Source organism: Monopterus albus, unplaced genomic scaffold (assembly GCF_001952655.1).
Source record: "Monopterus albus unplaced genomic scaffold, M_albus_1.0 scaffold21.1, whole genome shotgun sequence".
Classification (NCBI taxonomy): domain Eukaryota; kingdom Metazoa; phylum Chordata; class Actinopteri; order Synbranchiformes; family Synbranchidae; genus Monopterus; species Monopterus albus.
The window spans coordinates 3,371,376-3,388,177 of NW_018127901.1; the positions used below are offsets into that span (position 1 = coordinate 3,371,376).

The 16,802-nt window shown below is 44.1% G+C and overlaps 1 protein-coding gene across 1 annotated transcript in view; it reads left to right on the top strand.

Moving 5' to 3' along the window:
- The first annotated feature begins 387 nt into the window (after positions 1–387).
- Positions 388–16,802, top strand: part of sec24b (SEC24 homolog B, COPII coat complex component) — a 21,970-nt gene continuing 5,555 nt past the window's right edge. The window contains exons 1-21 of the mRNA XM_020594085.1: positions 388–711; positions 1,342–1,992; positions 2,887–3,051; positions 3,536–3,575; positions 4,315–4,478; positions 7,352–7,435; positions 7,868–8,031; positions 9,539–9,723; positions 10,095–10,197; positions 10,552–10,678; positions 10,837–10,946; positions 11,179–11,291; positions 11,530–11,648; positions 11,982–12,037; positions 12,159–12,365; positions 13,572–13,695; positions 13,871–14,029; positions 14,367–14,540; positions 14,833–14,943; positions 15,526–15,701; positions 16,575–16,712. Of these exons, the coding sequence (XP_020449741.1) occupies positions 588–711; positions 1,342–1,992; positions 2,887–3,051; positions 3,536–3,575; positions 4,315–4,478; positions 7,352–7,435; positions 7,868–8,031; positions 9,539–9,723; positions 10,095–10,197; positions 10,552–10,678; positions 10,837–10,946; positions 11,179–11,291; positions 11,530–11,648; positions 11,982–12,037; positions 12,159–12,365; positions 13,572–13,695; positions 13,871–14,029; positions 14,367–14,540; positions 14,833–14,943; positions 15,526–15,701; positions 16,575–16,712 (3,294 nt within the window). The 5' untranslated portion in view covers positions 388–587. The remainder of the gene's footprint in view (positions 712–1,341; positions 1,993–2,886; positions 3,052–3,535; positions 3,576–4,314; positions 4,479–7,351; positions 7,436–7,867; positions 8,032–9,538; positions 9,724–10,094; positions 10,198–10,551; positions 10,679–10,836; positions 10,947–11,178; positions 11,292–11,529; positions 11,649–11,981; positions 12,038–12,158; positions 12,366–13,571; positions 13,696–13,870; positions 14,030–14,366; positions 14,541–14,832; positions 14,944–15,525; positions 15,702–16,574; positions 16,713–16,802) is intronic.

Sequence of the window (16,802 nt, forward strand, 5' to 3'; positions counted from 1 at the left end):
TCCTTAAAAGTTGAACATTTTGATATTTGCATGGTTTTTTTTTTTTAGCTTAAAGTATTCTGGAGTTAAGTGCTGAAAAACGGACAGAAGAAATCAGAATAATAAAGAATTGGATAACAATTCACCCTGCACACTCCCACTTCAGGCTCATTCCACCAGACTTAAACAGCTTTACTCTACTCTACTCTACTCTTTATTTACTCTATTTCAGTTTCCTAAATGGCATTTGGCATTTGAGAGAGAAACGCTATTTAGATTTTCTGTATGTCCTGCACATATAGTGAATTGACAATAAAAATCTTTGATCTTGATCTTGATAAATCTTGATAATTGATAGCAAACAAACAATAACACCTCGTACACGCCTTGTATGCCAACAAGGCCCACAAGAGGGCGTGGTAGGGCCACAGCCAGGAGTCGGTAAAGCTCCTCAGCACACAGTCTGGAGACTTCAGCTGTTGGCCGAGCGGACCTGGCCAGGCTGCCCGGGTCTTCACTGACCAGTAGCAGCCTTTCTGCCGCTCTTTTGGGGGAGAAAACAAAGCTTTCGGACAGTAACGCTCATGTGTACTTAACCACTCGTTTATATGTGGGCATCAGGACGGGAGGACCGAGCGATGTCTGCACCGGGTTTCACAAACCTGAACAGCTCCAGCAGCTCCAGCCAGGACTCAACCCCGAACGGTGGAGCTGCACCCCTCTACCAGAATGGTAAACCAGGCCGAATGATGCGATTAGCCAGCCCGTTAGCATGCTAACACGCTGTGATGTCAGATAGTTGGTCAGCTGCTGAGTTTTTAAACGACTACCATGTGGTAATGATCGTAACAGCATAGCACAGGGCGAAGTGTAAATTGACCGAAGCTGAGTATTTCGGTGTAGTTAGCCAATTGCTAACGCTAGCTAACTTAGGAGATACCCAACGCACTGCAACCCGTTGGAGATAGCGGTTAACATTAGCTGCTAAGCTAACGTAAAATGATCGCTAAGTGTTAGCAGGATAATATCAGTGTGACAGATTGCGCATCATCATTTTATAATATCAGCTTTATGCTAAGGCTCCGATACACCAACAGTTGATAAAATGTACACTGAATCATTTTACTTTTGATTAATGGTTGCTGCTGTGCTATCAGCACCCAGCTAGCTAGATAATACCCCTCAGTGCTGAGGTAACAGCTGTTGATGAAACTGGCCTGTTTAAAAGGAATGATGATCTTTGTTCAGTACTTTATTTATGAGCTTTATCCTAGTGGCCTAACTTAACTTGGGTGATGGTGGAAGTGGAAGTGGAAGTATGCTTTTTGAACATGGAGGTAACCACTTGTTCCTTCCTCCCAGGTCCAGCACAGACGTACCCATACATGCACACACCTTCAGGCTACTATGGAGCCCCACCTCAACAGCAGAGCTACCCCACCATCCCTGCCCACTCCACTCCTGCTCCAAACAAAGCGCCCATTATGAACCGTTCCCACAGTGCTAACTACTACCAGAACAACCAGCAGCATCCCCTTCCTCAGCATCATGTAGCATCTTCTGCATACAGTGCTCCCCCAAGCTCTGCCCCTCCTTCTCAGCCATATACAACCCTCCACTATTCAGCACCTCCACCATCAAATGCCCAGTTCAACCAACAGTCATTCCAGCAGCAGAATCCACCCTATGCCACTCCAGGATCTTACTGTGGACAGCAGTCATACCATACTCCCCCAGCACAGCACTCTCAACAACAACAGCAGCAGCCTAGTTTGGTTCCTGCACCAGCTGGTGGACCTGGAGCTCCCCTCTACCCCATTGTATCGTACCCATCTGCACCACGAAGTAGCCATTACGGCACCCTCAGTTCATACCAGAGTGCCTCCACACTTGGAGTCTTGCCCACCCAGACAGGCGCACCCCTGCATCAGTACAGCACCCCTCGGTCAGCCTCTACACAACCTGGGCACAGCGTAGCTCCCTCCAGTCAACCGACAGTGAATGGAAGCACAGGTATGTGTCAGTTTATATTGCACTGAGGCTGATCAGCTGCTGGCTGGAAAGTGAATTATTAAAGAAACAATACCTTGACATTTCTAAAAACTATAGTCTTATTCCAGAGTGCCGTATAAACACTGCAGTGTGCATGCAGAACCATCTATACTACTGGATCTGGATTAGTCACTATGAGCTTTTAAAAATGTTGTTACATCAGTTGAGTCCTTTACTGCCAAAACTTGTGTTTTTAGAATTTAGATTTTTGCATTTTTCAGGATGTGTCATTTAATACAGGTGCATAATAAAGGTGAATAATAAAAGTTTAAGGCACTGTTTTACATGTCCCTTACTTTAAAGGTTATTATGCTGTTTTGCACCTGCATCTATGTTAAGACTCCTACAAAAATCCATGTCCTGTATTTCTTTTTTTTTATTATTATTTATGGACCCTCAATGTGTCTGACTTAAAGTTTGATGATGACTGTACAAGTGTGAACATGTCATATACTTGTACACATTTAAACCTTAAAATAAGCATTCAGCGTTCCCAGACACTTGGTGTAGAGGAGCTGTCAGCAGCCAGTCACATTATATTAGCATGTGATTTGACAGTTGTTACTACATTACTTAGATCTTTCCCTTTTTGAACATTTCATCCTTTTTATGCCTCCGTGCTGGTGACAGCTGTGGCCAGAGGCTTTATGTTTTAGGGTTGTCTGTCGGTCTCAGTCTTGTAACGTATTATCTCAGGAACACCTTGAGGGGTTTTCGTCAGATTTGGCAGAAAGGTCCACCTGGACTCAAGGATGAACTGATTAGATTTTGGAGGTGAAAAGTCACTGGTTGGCAGAGGCATACAACCATGAGATGGTACTTGTAGTTTCTTATCTTTTGTGTTCTTTTTTACAGCAGCTCAGGCCATAGTCCCTCGACATTACGACCAAAGTCATCAGGCTTCTCTGAGCTATGACTCCTACAGCGGGGCCTCTCACAGCAGTGGTGGTGCAGATGCAGACCGACCGCCCTCAGGAACCCCCTCCGCTTCAGTCCATTCCTCGCCGGGCCACCACCAAGGTAACAAGGAGATTCTAATTGTTTTTTTTAAACTGGACAAAACATTTCATTTATTTATTTTTTTTTACCCAGGCACTGCTGTAACATAAGAAATTCTTTGTTTAAACTATGAATACTGATGAACAACAGCTTAAAGCAGTGGTTACCCAACTTTTTCTGCTGAGCCCCCCTTTTATGGGTTAAAATATTTTTAAGCCCCTCCACCATCAGTTACCCCCATCTTAACGCTGGGGGTACCCCCCACTTTGGTAACCACTGGCTTAGAGGGTGTGGAGAGAGGAGTGTTTGCAGCGGTCCTTATGTGTTTATGTTTAGTTGAAGGTTGACAAACTGCTTTTCTGTAGTGAACCCAGAAGACCGTAGTGAAGCATTGTGGCCGTTTGAAAACAGTTAAAATGTAAGAAAGTTCTGTTAAAAAGTTAACATCAAAAACTTAGAAGCTGAACATGAAATCAGTTTCCTGTTTTTATTCTCCTTCCTGCAGAGTTTGAGAAAGGGGCCTGTCATTTGACCTTTATAGTCTGGTTGAAAACCTCTTTTCTAACCTGCTTCACTTTGGTGTTCTTTTGTGCTCTGGTGCCTGGTTGTTTTCTCTTCTGGTGCATCACTTGTTTAGATTGTGAGGATGGTTTACATGTCCACAGCTGCACTTTAGAAACATACCTCACCTAATCTGTTGCATGCATAGCTGCACACACTTTCAAATGTGCAGGTGTGAGCATTTATTAAGTGCAAGGGTTTCATGTTGGAGCCTACCACTTCCCAGCTGCTGGTTTATTTTGGCTGTGATCTTTGCATTTTGCAACCGTTACTTTCTTTAGCAGGTAAGAACAAATGAGTCAGTTCAGATTTAATCATAAGTTTGTTTGCAAGCAGCATTTGACTTTGAAAGAAAGTGGACAGTATCTTAAGAAGCACCAATAAACAACATTTCTGTTTAATCTCGGTGGCCAGTACACTGAGATACTTGATGCCTACAGTACACATAATTGTGCGTACTTGTGAATTTAAGTTATTGTTTAGTTGGACCTTTATTTTGTACTACCTTCTCAGTTGGCCGCTTTATATGTGGACCTGGATACAGTTAATGTTAGAAGATGCCTTGTTGTGAAATGGGTTATTTCACTTTCGTTGCCAAAAAATTCAAAATATTTTAAATTTAGCTGCAGCTTCTGTAAGTGTGATGCAAAGACACATGAAACCGAGATGATCAGCGCTGTCCTCTGTGTGGTCTTGAAGTTAGTTTGTCTGGCAACTCACCAGCTACTTATTCCCACCTCACCCCCCCCCCCCCCCCCCCCCACCCGATGGATATGTTGCTAATAGTGGAGCTAGCTCTGGCTCTGTCACCGCCTCGGGTCCAGCAGCAGCGCCCTCTTCATCCAGCTCTGATGACGATGACGATGAGGAGGAGGATGAGGAAGCAGGTCTGCTTTAGCTTTTACCTCTCCCATAAATCCCTCTTGTCCCATAAACTGCTTCAGCTTTGTCCAGATTTTATTCCTCCCCTTAAAAACTTGACGTCACCTATCATTTTGTTTCTACATTCCTACCGCTCACTTGCTTCTGCTGTCCTGTTCTGTGTCTGAGCCTCTGTCCCTTCTGCTCCCCCCACCTGTACCACCCCCTTTCTAAATGGCTAATCAGATTTTTTTTTTTCCTGCCTGTCTTCCATAGTTCACCTGTTGCTCATCATCTTTCCCCCTGACAGTCATCGATGCTTGTCCTAAATGTTGAATCCATCTTTTAAACTTGTTTGTTGCTCTGGCACTGAAAAGTGGCATGAAATAGTTTCTCTCAGAAATGTTAAAGGTCAGTAGATTAACATTTCTGGTTGAGGCCTTCAGCCATGTTCAGAGCTTTTCTTACTGTCTGTCACACTGTGCACGCTGTCTTCCCTGTGTGCTGTGTAGCTCGCTCTCACTCTGGAATCCTTGGCATATGGTCATCTGTTTGTAGTTCACCCCCAGTTATCAGCTGTGGTTGCTGATGGGCAAAATCAATCATTTGTCAGCTGTTTGTCAGAAGGTAGATGGGATTTTTGAAAATCACTTTTTATCTCAATTATAAGGTGTTTGCTGCTGAAATGATTCATTTAGTCAATAACCCTGTGGAATTGTTTCAAGCATTTTTCATCATTTTCAGACAGACAGAATTTTTAATGTGATACAAACTATATGAGACATTACCAATATTTTCAGCTGAGTAAAAATGTTCAATCTGCCTTTTTCAGAGTGACTGAAAAACTGTTCTGAGTTATTACTAGAGACAATCCTTCTTGCATAGGTTTGAGAAGACGTTGTCATGTTGCAGAAACCTCTCTCTCATCACAGATTCATTAGTTACTTCTTTTCATCCGCTTCATGCACACGCTTGTTGTGGCCACTCGGGTGTTCAGCTGAGGGCTGTCCCTCAGGAGCTGTGTCATCAGCCAGAGGTGAACAGGATTTTAAATATAACCACTCCCCTGCCAGCAGGTCCAGGCTCTGCGTATGTGTTTGCCGACTTGTTTGCTCCCTACGAGAGAGCAGCACAGCTCGCACTCATTAGCACGTCTCTTAATAAAAAGAGAAGCTTGTTTTAGCTGTCGGCTTTTCCCTCATGTTCGCACCAATTCTCCCTGGTGTTGCTTTCTCTTACAGGTCATCTGCTGACACAAAATACCTGTTGTTGATATATGGGTGTCATGCAAATATTTTTCTGCTGAATACAAATGGATGCAAAATTATATTCCAGTGTTGTTCCAGTGTTTTTTGATTTGATTGAAATGGTTCATTTGGACACAGTATGATCGCCTTATCAGGATGTGATGCCACTGAGACTCTGTAAATGATAAATGAATTAATGCCCTGTGCTCGTTTACAACAGTGGCAGTTTAGTGTGACTTTACTACGAAGTGGACTGGGGGAAACGACCCTCCACGACCAGTGCTGATTGTGAGAATCTGATTAGAAAGGGGGACAGTATGAATGGAGCTAAAATTATCATTACTCGGGGGTGGTTTAGGGGTTAGTTGTCCAAAATCAGATTGGAATCAAACCGGCACTGATGCATCATGGGGGATTAATGTACTCAAGCGGGACATGTGGCAACAGCTGGGGGGCTTACTCTTACCTATCCCCTTTATTAATTTATGAGTTGACAGAACAAAGGCCAAGAGGAAGAGGAGGAGGCTTGAGAAGAATCTCGGAGAAGGAAGGTGGCTTAGCTCTGCGGGTGTCCTCCTCCACCTCCTCTGCAGATAATCCATTAGTCTGCTGGTCCAGTTTCGTCAGAGATAATTGGATCCTATTCTTTCCAGTGAGATCTCAGTTTGCTGCTGTTGATCCCTCCTTTTAGCTTGTATGGATGAAAGGGTTCATTCAAATATTCCAACCCTATAATCCTCTTGGAAAATCTAGTTATTACTGGACAAGAGAGAAACCACAGTGGCTGGAATAGATCATAATGCATTATATCAACAAAATGTATTATTTGAGGGTGTACATTTTGTCTTTATTTTAAAAAGGCAGGGTAGCAAATGAGATGGATGTGAGGGCAGAGAAGTAGGATGACGTGCTACAGATAAAGTGGTGGTGCATTTCTTGGTATTTTGGCTTTGAAAGCTGTGGGTTATTTAAACACAGAGTGAGCATCAGAAGAGAGAAACTGTGTGTGTGTGTGTGTGTGTGTGTGTGTGTGTGTGCGCTAGAGAAGGGGAGAGTGTGTGAATGAAGACAAACCCAAGTAAGAAACCATGAATCAGACACTGAGCGTCAGACATTGAGAGCTGTAGAGGGAGAGAACAGTGATAAGATGATCTCCTGTTATATTTCTGTCCCTCTATTCCTCTGTCCCCTCCACGTCTTCTGTCCTCAGAGGCCCCGACCTAAGACTGATGCTCATCCTTTCATCATGTTTTGGTCCCTGTGTTCACTCTGCCTCCTCTCTCACTCTTGCTCTGAGTCCAGAGGGAGGCCAGACGCAGCACACGCCACAGCCAAACCAACAAAAGCTGCTTTTCCTTCTCTGCAGTGTTTTGGCTTTGTTCTTCTCCCTCTTTGCCTCTATCCTCCTTTCTTGTTGACTTCATTTACTGCTGCTCTCCTTGGTTCTCAGACCTTCCCTCTGATTTATCTTTCAACCTTTCATTGTTTCTTGGTTTTACTTTTAGTTTAGTTGTACTTTCTTTATTGTGCTATCCCTCTGGGTCCTTGTTTAATATAGTACTTTTATTCTCTGCTCTTCCAGTACTCTCAGCCGGTCTTTTTATTTCAGTTTTAATTCTTTCTGTGTTTCGTGTCGTCTCTCTCTGGCTCAGGTGGTGATACTTCCTCTTCCACTACTGGTAGCGCCTCCCCGGTGCTCAACAGCTTTGACTCCCTCGAAGGGGGCAGCTTTCCAGGTATATCACTGACATAGACATATTGCATCTAAATAATAGGCACATCTATCACATTATAAAGCTACCAAGGTCTTTTGTCTCTCCTGTTTCTTTTATTGAAAGTGATTCCCAGTGGGTGCAACACGATGCGTAACAGGTCACCATTTCACTCACAGCACTTCTATGATAATGTTACAATTCTACACAACACGTTTTATGTTCAGTAAAGGCTGTGGATTCTGTGCTCAGTATTTCCGGATCGCTTATTTTCTTGACATTTAAGTTGATGCACTTTTCAAATTATGCAAAATCCTGTGAGCAAGATGTCGTGCATAAATGCATTTCACATTGAACATCAACTATCCCAACTATTATCTTTGCACTTTTGTAATCATGCCAACACACTAGAGGCCACCTGGTTATTTCCAACATAAATCACACTGTCTTCCCCAGATTCCCTGCCACCTTCTAGTGATATGACCAACCAGGCTCAACCCTACAGTAGCTACAGTTACCCCAGCATGCAGCCAGCCTATCAGCAGAGACCGTCCTCCCACACAGAGTCCTCCCCCTCTCACAACCAGTACGGCCAGCCAGGCTACCAACAGTACTCCCAGGTGAGGCCGCAACTTGAATGAAACTATTCTTTTTATTCTCTTGTGCACCAGCCTGGATCCAGGCCTTGAATCACCACCCACACGTTTTCACAGCGCTCTGTTACTGCCTGTGAGTGGCTGTTTCTACCGACACTGGGGCCAGTTAAATCCTTTGTAATGATCAACTTGAGACTTGGTCTCTTGGCAGTTGTGAAGGGAATCTTTCACTGTTTTCTGACATTTAGATACCACTCAGTGACTTCATAAAATAATCTCTAGATAAGTTAATTGGTCATGAAAATAATTGACGGGCCCTGATAAATATGCACTGAGCATGTTCATGATCTTCTTTTTTTAACAAGTCATATCGCAGTATTCCTACTCCTGCAGTCAGCAGTCTTACTGCTGCTTATTGATGAGTGTCAGCCCACACTTGACAAACGTATTAAGCTGTACTGGACACATTGATTAAGTTGGTACAAAAGCATTTCTGAAAACTTATGAGAAACTGATCCTTCCATCCATCTTCGTCCGCTTTATCCGAGACCGGGTTGCAGGGGCAGTAGTCTGAGCAGAGCCTCCCAGACTTCCCTCTCCCCACACACCTCCTCTAGCTCCTCAGGAGGAACCCCGAGGGGTTCCCAGGCCAGCCAGGAAACGTAGACTCTCCAACATGTCCTGGGTCTGCCCCAAGGCCTTCTCCCGGAGGGACATGCCCGGAATACCTCCCCAGGGAGGCATCCAGGGGGCATCCTAAACAGGTGCCTGAGCCACCTCAGCTGGTTCCTCTCAGCGTGGAGGAGCAGCGGCTCTACTCTGAGCTTCTCATTCCTCCTCTAGCTCCTCAGGAGGAACCCCGAGGGGTTCCCAGGCCAGCCAGGAAACGTAGACTCTCCAACATGTCCTGGGTCTGCCCCAAGGCCTTCTCCCGGAGGGACATGCCCGGAATACCTCCCCAGGGAGGCATCCAGGGGGCATCCTAAACAGGTGCCTGAGCCACCTCAGCTGGTTCCTCTCAGCGTGGAGGAGCAGCGGCTCTACTCTGAGCTTCTCATTGGTGACTGAGCTCCGCCCCCTATCCCTAAGGGTGCGCCCAGCCACTTTCCGGAGGAAACTCATTTCTGCCGCTTGTATCCGCGATCTTATTCTTTCAGTCATGACCCAGAGTTCATGGCCATAGGTGAGGGTAGGAACGTAGATCGACCGGTAAATTGAGAGCTTCACCTTACGACTCAGCTCCTTCTTCACCACAACGGACCGGTACAGAGCCCGCATTACTGTGGACTCCGCACCGATCCGTCTGTCAACCTGCCGCTCCATTTTTCCTTTACTCGTGAACAAGACCTCAAGGTACTTAAACTCCTCCACTTGAGGGAGCAACTCGCCCCCAACCCGGGTAGAGCAATCCATCTTTTTCCGAAACTGATGTTTTACTGAATTTTGCAAATACACTGAGCTCATCTATTAATCTCATCCTCACTTGAAGAATAGAAAGACGTCATTTCTTGATGGTTTTTATTCTCTGTAGCCATTCCCGAGCTTGTCCCAACTGTCTGCGGCCCTGGGGGGGCTGAGCGGGGTGCCAGAGCTGGAGGTGGAGGCTCTGAGGCCGGTCAACCTGCTGCAGGAGAGGAACTTGCTGCCCCCCAGACCCCTGGAGGCTCCTGAACCCAACCTCAGCCCTGATCTGAAGAAGGTCAACTGCAGTCCACAGTAAGTGACGTGTAGGAAGTCGTACCCAATGTGATGTAGATTTTTGCTCGCATATTGTTTACTCTGTTTGAGCTACAAAATAAAAGCTTATCTGGAAAAGGAGCTACTAATGCACATCATAATCACAACTCAGAGACCTTTAGGAAATGAATGGATAAAAAAATTAAAGCCTTTTAATATGAAGTAACCTTTTCTTAATCTTAGTCTGTTTTTCACTTTCACTTCAGCCCTTTTATACTGTTTGTCTCAGTTTCTCACTTTTTGTTATTTGTTCTCTCACACTTTTCTTTTAGCTCTCACACGCGTAACCTCCGACTCTGTCGCTGTGTAATCTGTGGATGTATTGTCTTGTGTGTTTCTCTGCTGATTAGGACATTCAGGTGTACCCTGAGCAGCATCCCCCAGACTCAGGCTCTGCTCAACAAGGCCCGGCTCCCCCTGGGCCTCCTCCTCCACCCCTTCAGAGACTTACAGGTATGATCAGACAACTGAAACCAAACACAGTGAAGCATTTGACTTGATGATTAATGGAATAATCATTTCAGCTCTAGAGTTTGGAAAGTGCAGAACAGCTAGTACACCTTATGGTTCAAAGTAGAAGTCCCTGAGAAAACAGACTTCACTTGCACAAATTTGCTCCACCAGATTCACACAGAAAGCAAAACAAAGCTTCTCTTCAGTCGTCTGCTGGATGCCCCCCGTTTTGTTTGTCACCATTGGAAAAAGGACGTTGGAGACCAAAACCTGAAGAAACACGAAATGAAAGACCCATTTATAGTTTTGTTTTCTTACCAGTCACTTTGTTTTTCTCTTGTCATCTTTCTGCAGCAGTTACCAGTGATCACATCGAACACAATCGTGCGCTGTCGCTCCTGTCGCACCTACATCAATCCATTTATCACCTTCCTGGACCAGCGCAGGTGGAAGTGTAACCTCTGCTACCGGGTCAATGATGGTATGAGTCCAGTTCGATGTTATTCTGTCATTAATATTCTTTTTCTGTCTCCTGTCCTGTTATGTGTGCATGATACTTTATTGGTGTTAATTTAATGGGGCTTTGTGTTCCATGTAGTTTTGCAGATGTTATACTCACTTTTATTCTTTCTCCTTCAGTTCCAGATGAATTTATGTACAACCCAGTCACCAGGTCGTATGGTGAGCCCCACAAAAGACCAGAAGTCCAAAACGCCACTGTGGAGTTCATCGCCTCCTCAGACTACATGGTGCGCTGTCTATCCCGTCCTCACACCTTTGGCTCTTCTCGGTTTTGGGTGTGCAGTTATAAATGTTTGTGTAGTGTGAACAGCAAAGCAAACAATAAAAAATAAGTCATGCAGGCTTTGAATTAGACAGTTGACAGGTCATGCATGTCCTCATTCAGTCAGCCGTGTGTGATAGTGTACCGCTCGTTACATCAGCTCATTACAGCAGTCACATGTGTGCTTGTGTGTTTAGCTGCGGCCTCCACAGCCGGCAGTCTACCTGTTTGTGCTCGACGTGTCTCACAATGCTGTTGAAGCTGGCTACCTGAAGTTCTTCTGTGAATCCCTTCTGGAGAACCTGGACAAGTGAGTGCTGTTAATAATCAGTAAAGAAAGTGCAACTGTAGCAGGTTTATGAGTTTGTCATGCACAAGCACCGAATTGGAATTGCCTACCATCTCAAACTATTTTGTCTTAGACCAGATGAAAGAGAAGATGAAAATAAGCAGATGTGATGAACAGCTGTCACAGCCATCCCTCTGGAGTATTTATCTGGGGTTTTCCAACGAGAGCAGTTTTGACCGAGGGTTGTTGTGTGCCCCAGGTTGCCTGGAGATACGCGTACCAGGGTGGGCTTCCTTACCTTTGACAACACCATCCACTTCTACAACCTCCAGGAAGGACTGTCGCAGCCGCAGATGCTGGTGGTGTCTGACATAGATGGTGTGCCCTCTCACTAGGACATAGACTTCACAGTGTCAGGACACAAAAGGAAACTTTGTTGCTTTAACTACTGATAGTGTGTTGCACCAGTGTCCAGAATGTTCTTATTGGTACACTTCCTAAAGCTCTTTTAGTTTAAGAGCAGTCTAATAGTTGAGAGACTAGAAAGCTCCTCAGAAAAGAAAAACAACTTTGTCATGAGGAGTCAGAGAATTTAATCCAATGAATGAATTAATCTGACTTTTGTATGTATTTTCAGATACTCTGATGTGTTATGAATATTGTGATAAATCATTCTACTGTGATGCAGATGTCAGTCTCTTCTTCCCTCAGATGTTTTCATCCCTTCTCATGACAGTCTGATGGTGAACCTAAAGGAAAGCAAGGAGGTACATCCTTTTATTTGTGAACACAGACAACACTTTGTGTAATCAGTCTTAATCCACGTTCTTTCCTTAGTCTCTTAGGTCTTTCTCAATTTTCTCTTCCCCCATCCCTCCCCTCCTCCAGCTGGTGCAGGACCTACTGACCTCACTGCCCACCATGTTCAGTCAGAACAGGGAGACCCACAGCGCCCTGGGCCCGGCATTACAAGCTGCCTTCAAGCTCATGTCGCCCACTGGGGGGCGCGTCACAGTGTTCCAGACCCAGCTGCCCTCGCTGGGTGCTGGTATGCTGCAGTCGAGGGAAGACCCCAACCAGCGCTCGAGCACAAAGGTGGAGATTTATGATTTTATTTTTGTTGATCAGAAGTTTAGGCTATTGCTGTGCGTTCTAAACATCCATGTCTTTCAAACAAACAGTACATTAAAATGGTTCACTTCTGTTTGGCAAAGGGAAAAGGCACCACACAGAGTGTTATGTGCTAAAAATGTACTAAATAGTTCATGAACTAGGTCTAATTTCTGTTGTCGGGGAGAAAATAGCTTTTGACAGTGATGATTTTTTAACATCCTTCTACTGAAAACATTAAATAGGTTTAATATCTCAAGACAAACACCTGGATAAAAAAATCTATAGGTCAACTAATAACTTAATAGTTAAATAAGACATTACAGTTATCATTAGAAGTTTGTATTTCATCATTCATTATCTTATAATAATAATAATAATAATAATAGTAAGGTCTAGAGTCTGGACCTTTGTAAAGTGTCCTGAGATGACTTTTGTTGTGATTTAGTGCGATAGAAATAAAATTGAACACTGGACGTGTGTAAATGAATATTTATATGAATCTTGATAATGTTGAAGGCAGGAATAGTTTTTCTTTACCATTTTTAAAATTGCATGCAACTTCTAAAGGATGATGATGTGATTTATAAGGGCTAAACCCAACCATGTGAGTTGAAATATGGCAAGAGAAGGCCGACTCTACACCCCCTACTGTGTGGATTTATGTGTCATTTATAGTCTTTCCACAACTCACTTTTATTACCAGCCACAGCATCACAGTTGGCTCTCACATTTCCCTGTAGACAGACCATCCGTGGAGGATGCTGAGCTGAAGACGGCGTTCTTGTCCTCTCAGGACTGATTTATTGATCTTCATCATCTGCGTTCTCTTTTTGATCTGAAAAACCTACCCAGAATTTACTCTAGTGGTTTCCAAAAATCATGAATAACGCTAACTGAGAACAGATGTGCTTTCTTTCTCATGGAAAGTGATTTTCTGTTCTGTAACTTCTGTGCTTTTAGGAGAAGGCTTAAAAAAACAAACTATGGAAAATATTGAAATCAAGCAATGAACAAGGGATACTCTTCATCAGTGCCCTCAGTCTGCATCCTTTGATATCATGCAACAATTTGTGGACAATTAAAATCCCAAAACCTGAAGCCGGTGTTTCTTCCTCTCCGTTTTGAGTCATTGAACCCAGAACAACAAGCTGATTTTTGTTTGTTTACAATTAGCTTGTGTCCTTCCAGGGAGTGCAGCACCTCGGCCCAGCCACAGACTTCTATAAGAAACTGGCTCTGGACTGCTCAGGACAACAGATTGGGGTGGACCTTTTCCTGCTCAGCTCTCAGTACGCTGATCTTGCCTCGCTGGGTAAGAACACCATCCATCTCTGTTGTTCCTACACTGGTGCTCAGTGTGAAACATCTTTACAACTGTTTGATGGCTAACCTGGTCAAAATTAGCACTTGGCTACATATTAATCCTGTAAATATTAATTAAGTTGTGATTTCACACTTTCACTGTCCTCCTCGTCCCGTTCCTCCAGCATGTATCTCCAAGTATTCAGCAGGGAGCATCTTTTACTACCCATCCTTTCATTACATCCACAACCCGGCACAGCTGGAGAAGTTCCAGAAGGATCTTGAGCGCTACCTCACCAGGAAGATTGGCTTCGAGGCCGTCATGAGAATACGATGCACTAAAGGTATTAGAAGTGTGTCACACTGTTCCTTCAGGTATTTGCAATCCCATAAGACACTGCTGTTTCTTAAGATTAGGTAACATTTGAGTGGCAGCTGTTTTTCACTTGATGTTTTTGGACACTGCCTGATGAGGTGTTGTGCTCTTTGAGCTCTTGATGCTACTGTTACTTCAGCGCTCACAGCTGCATTCTGTGTTGGAACAAAGGAAAAAAAAACAACCTGTTAACAGGGTTGGCCAGTTATTCCACAACCTGCTGTCTCAAATTTCACTTCTTCTTTAGCTGGTTACGTGGGGGATTTTTGCATGTTTTCTGCACTTGTTTTTCTCTTTACCTTCAGGTTTATCCATCCATACGTTCCATGGGAACTTTTTTGTGCGCTCCACTGACCTGCTGTCCCTGGCCAACGTGAACCCAGACTCTGCCTTCGCTGTCCAGATGTCAATCGAAGACTCCCTGGCAGACACATCTCTGGCCTGCTTCCAGGCTGCTCTGCTCTACACCTCCAGTAAAGGTATACAAATGCACACATAAACACGCACACGCTCTTGGACTGTAGTGAGGGAGCTGTGGTTTTCCTTGCTGGTTCCAAGATGTGAAGGTTTACTCCGAAGCTAAATGCTGCTTATGGCTTATTTTAATACATTGAAATACCACATCAAAGTTAGGACATTATTAGGTGTTATTCACAAGTTTGGGTTTTCTCTTCTTTGCTGTGATTCTCATCTTTTGTCAAATCTCCAAGCATGTTAAAATGAACAACCAGCTGTGTTACTGATGGGTTGTTCATCCGTCTGTCCCTGTAGGAAAAAGGCGCATCAGAGTTCACACCCTGTGTCTGCCAGTTGTCAACCAGCTGAGTGATGTGTATGCTGGAGCTGATGTTCAGGCCATCACTTGTCTGCTGGCCAACATGGGTGAGTCTGTGCACAAACTCTCACCTCAAATACGCATCTTGACTTGGAAACTATCAACCTTTTTTTGTCCCCATGTGAAACTGTAATCAGCAGCAGTGCATTGTTGTTACATTCCTTTTATTACTTGGCTTGGCTCTCTCAGTGGAGTGTTTAAACAACTCCAAATCCACCACACACAGTGTTGCTTCTTCTGTATTTAACACATGTATAAATAGGAAACAAGACACTACAGTTTCACGAGCAGGCTCCGCAGACGTCCCAGCCTCAGAAACACGGCTACAAACCCTCCAACTTTAAAAAAAAGTTGACTCCTGCATGTGCAAGCTTTAACATTTGCCACATCTGTTTGACAAAAATAAGACCACTTAACAAATTAACTGGAGTCGCTCGATTTCTCCTCTTCTAGTTGAGGCTACCGTCCACCTCAAACTCTTCTAAACCCTCCATAACAGTTGCAGTAAGAAAGAGAGACTTGATGCACCTGTCTTAATTTTTAGAAAGAATTGATGTACACATGTACTAACATGCACGTTTTTTGTAGCTTTTGATCTATGAACTGTCTTTTCTGGGTTTTTATTCCAGCCATCGACCGGTCGATATCGTCCAGCTTGTCAGATGCTCGAGATGCCCTGGTGAACGCAGTGGTGGATTTGGTGACCGCCTACAAGAGCAGTGTGTCAAACCTGCAGCAGTCCGGCCTCGTCGTCCCCGCTGCCTTGCGCCTCTTTCCCCTGTACATCCTTGCTCTCCTCAAACAGGTGTGGCTGCGTTACGAAGAACGCATTAGTTACATAGGTTCATTTCAGACTTTAGACGCACACTACAAAAAAACAACGTTGTGTGTAAACACACAGTATTCCACCTCTACAGCAGTGTTACACACCTGACTGTGGGAACTGTGTTTACATCACACAATATAAAAACACCTCACACAAACACAGTAATGAAGGCTGAGTTGACAGTCATATGGCTCCTTACACGGTCAGTGACTGTCCCTCCATCCAGGGCATGTCCATTCAGACACGACTCTCACAGCTGTGTGTGTGTGTGTGTGTGTGTGTGTGTGTGTGTGTCTACATTAAATTATGTATAATTTCTAGCCAATGTTTGATACCAGAAATCTGCTGATGGTGCTTTCTTTTTTTATTACTCTCCCCTTGGATCTTAGAACAGCAGACTCCATGTTTTTAATCCGATCTGTTGGTTGTATTGGCATTATTTTGTAACATTATAAATCACCTTGGAGTAAATTTTAGCATGAACCGTGCTGTACAAATGAAATTATTATAATTATGTCATTAGAACTTGGTTCTCTTGCTTCCTTGTTGATGTAGTTTTAGTTTAGTTTTGGTCGGGGTTTAAAAAAACGTATAGAGATGCTTAATTAGTATTTTAACTTTTGGACTCTTCAGATGAAACCTTAGTTTGTCACGGTTGCTTGTTCTATTTCCAAAACATGCAGATTCAGAGATGGTAAAACATGACACACCAGTAAATTTGTGACTGTGAAGAAGAAGAAGGATGGTATAAATAATTCCAGAATGCTTTACAATCTATACATGATGCAACATATTCTATGCTTAGACCTTCAGCAGAATAAATATGAAGCAAAGGTTTTCATTTGTTTTCAGAAAGCGCTGCGGACAGGCACCAGCACACGGCTGGATGAGCGGGTCTTTGCCATGTGTGAGTTTAAGACACAGCCACTGCAGCAGCTGATGCGAATAGTTCATCCTGACCTGTACAGGCTGGACAACATGTCGGAGCAGGTAGGAGCATACTGAGCTGAATGTTGTTTGAGTGATGAGTCAGGGAAGTCAGGGCGAAGTCAACTGTGCGTGGGTTTGGCCATCTGCTGA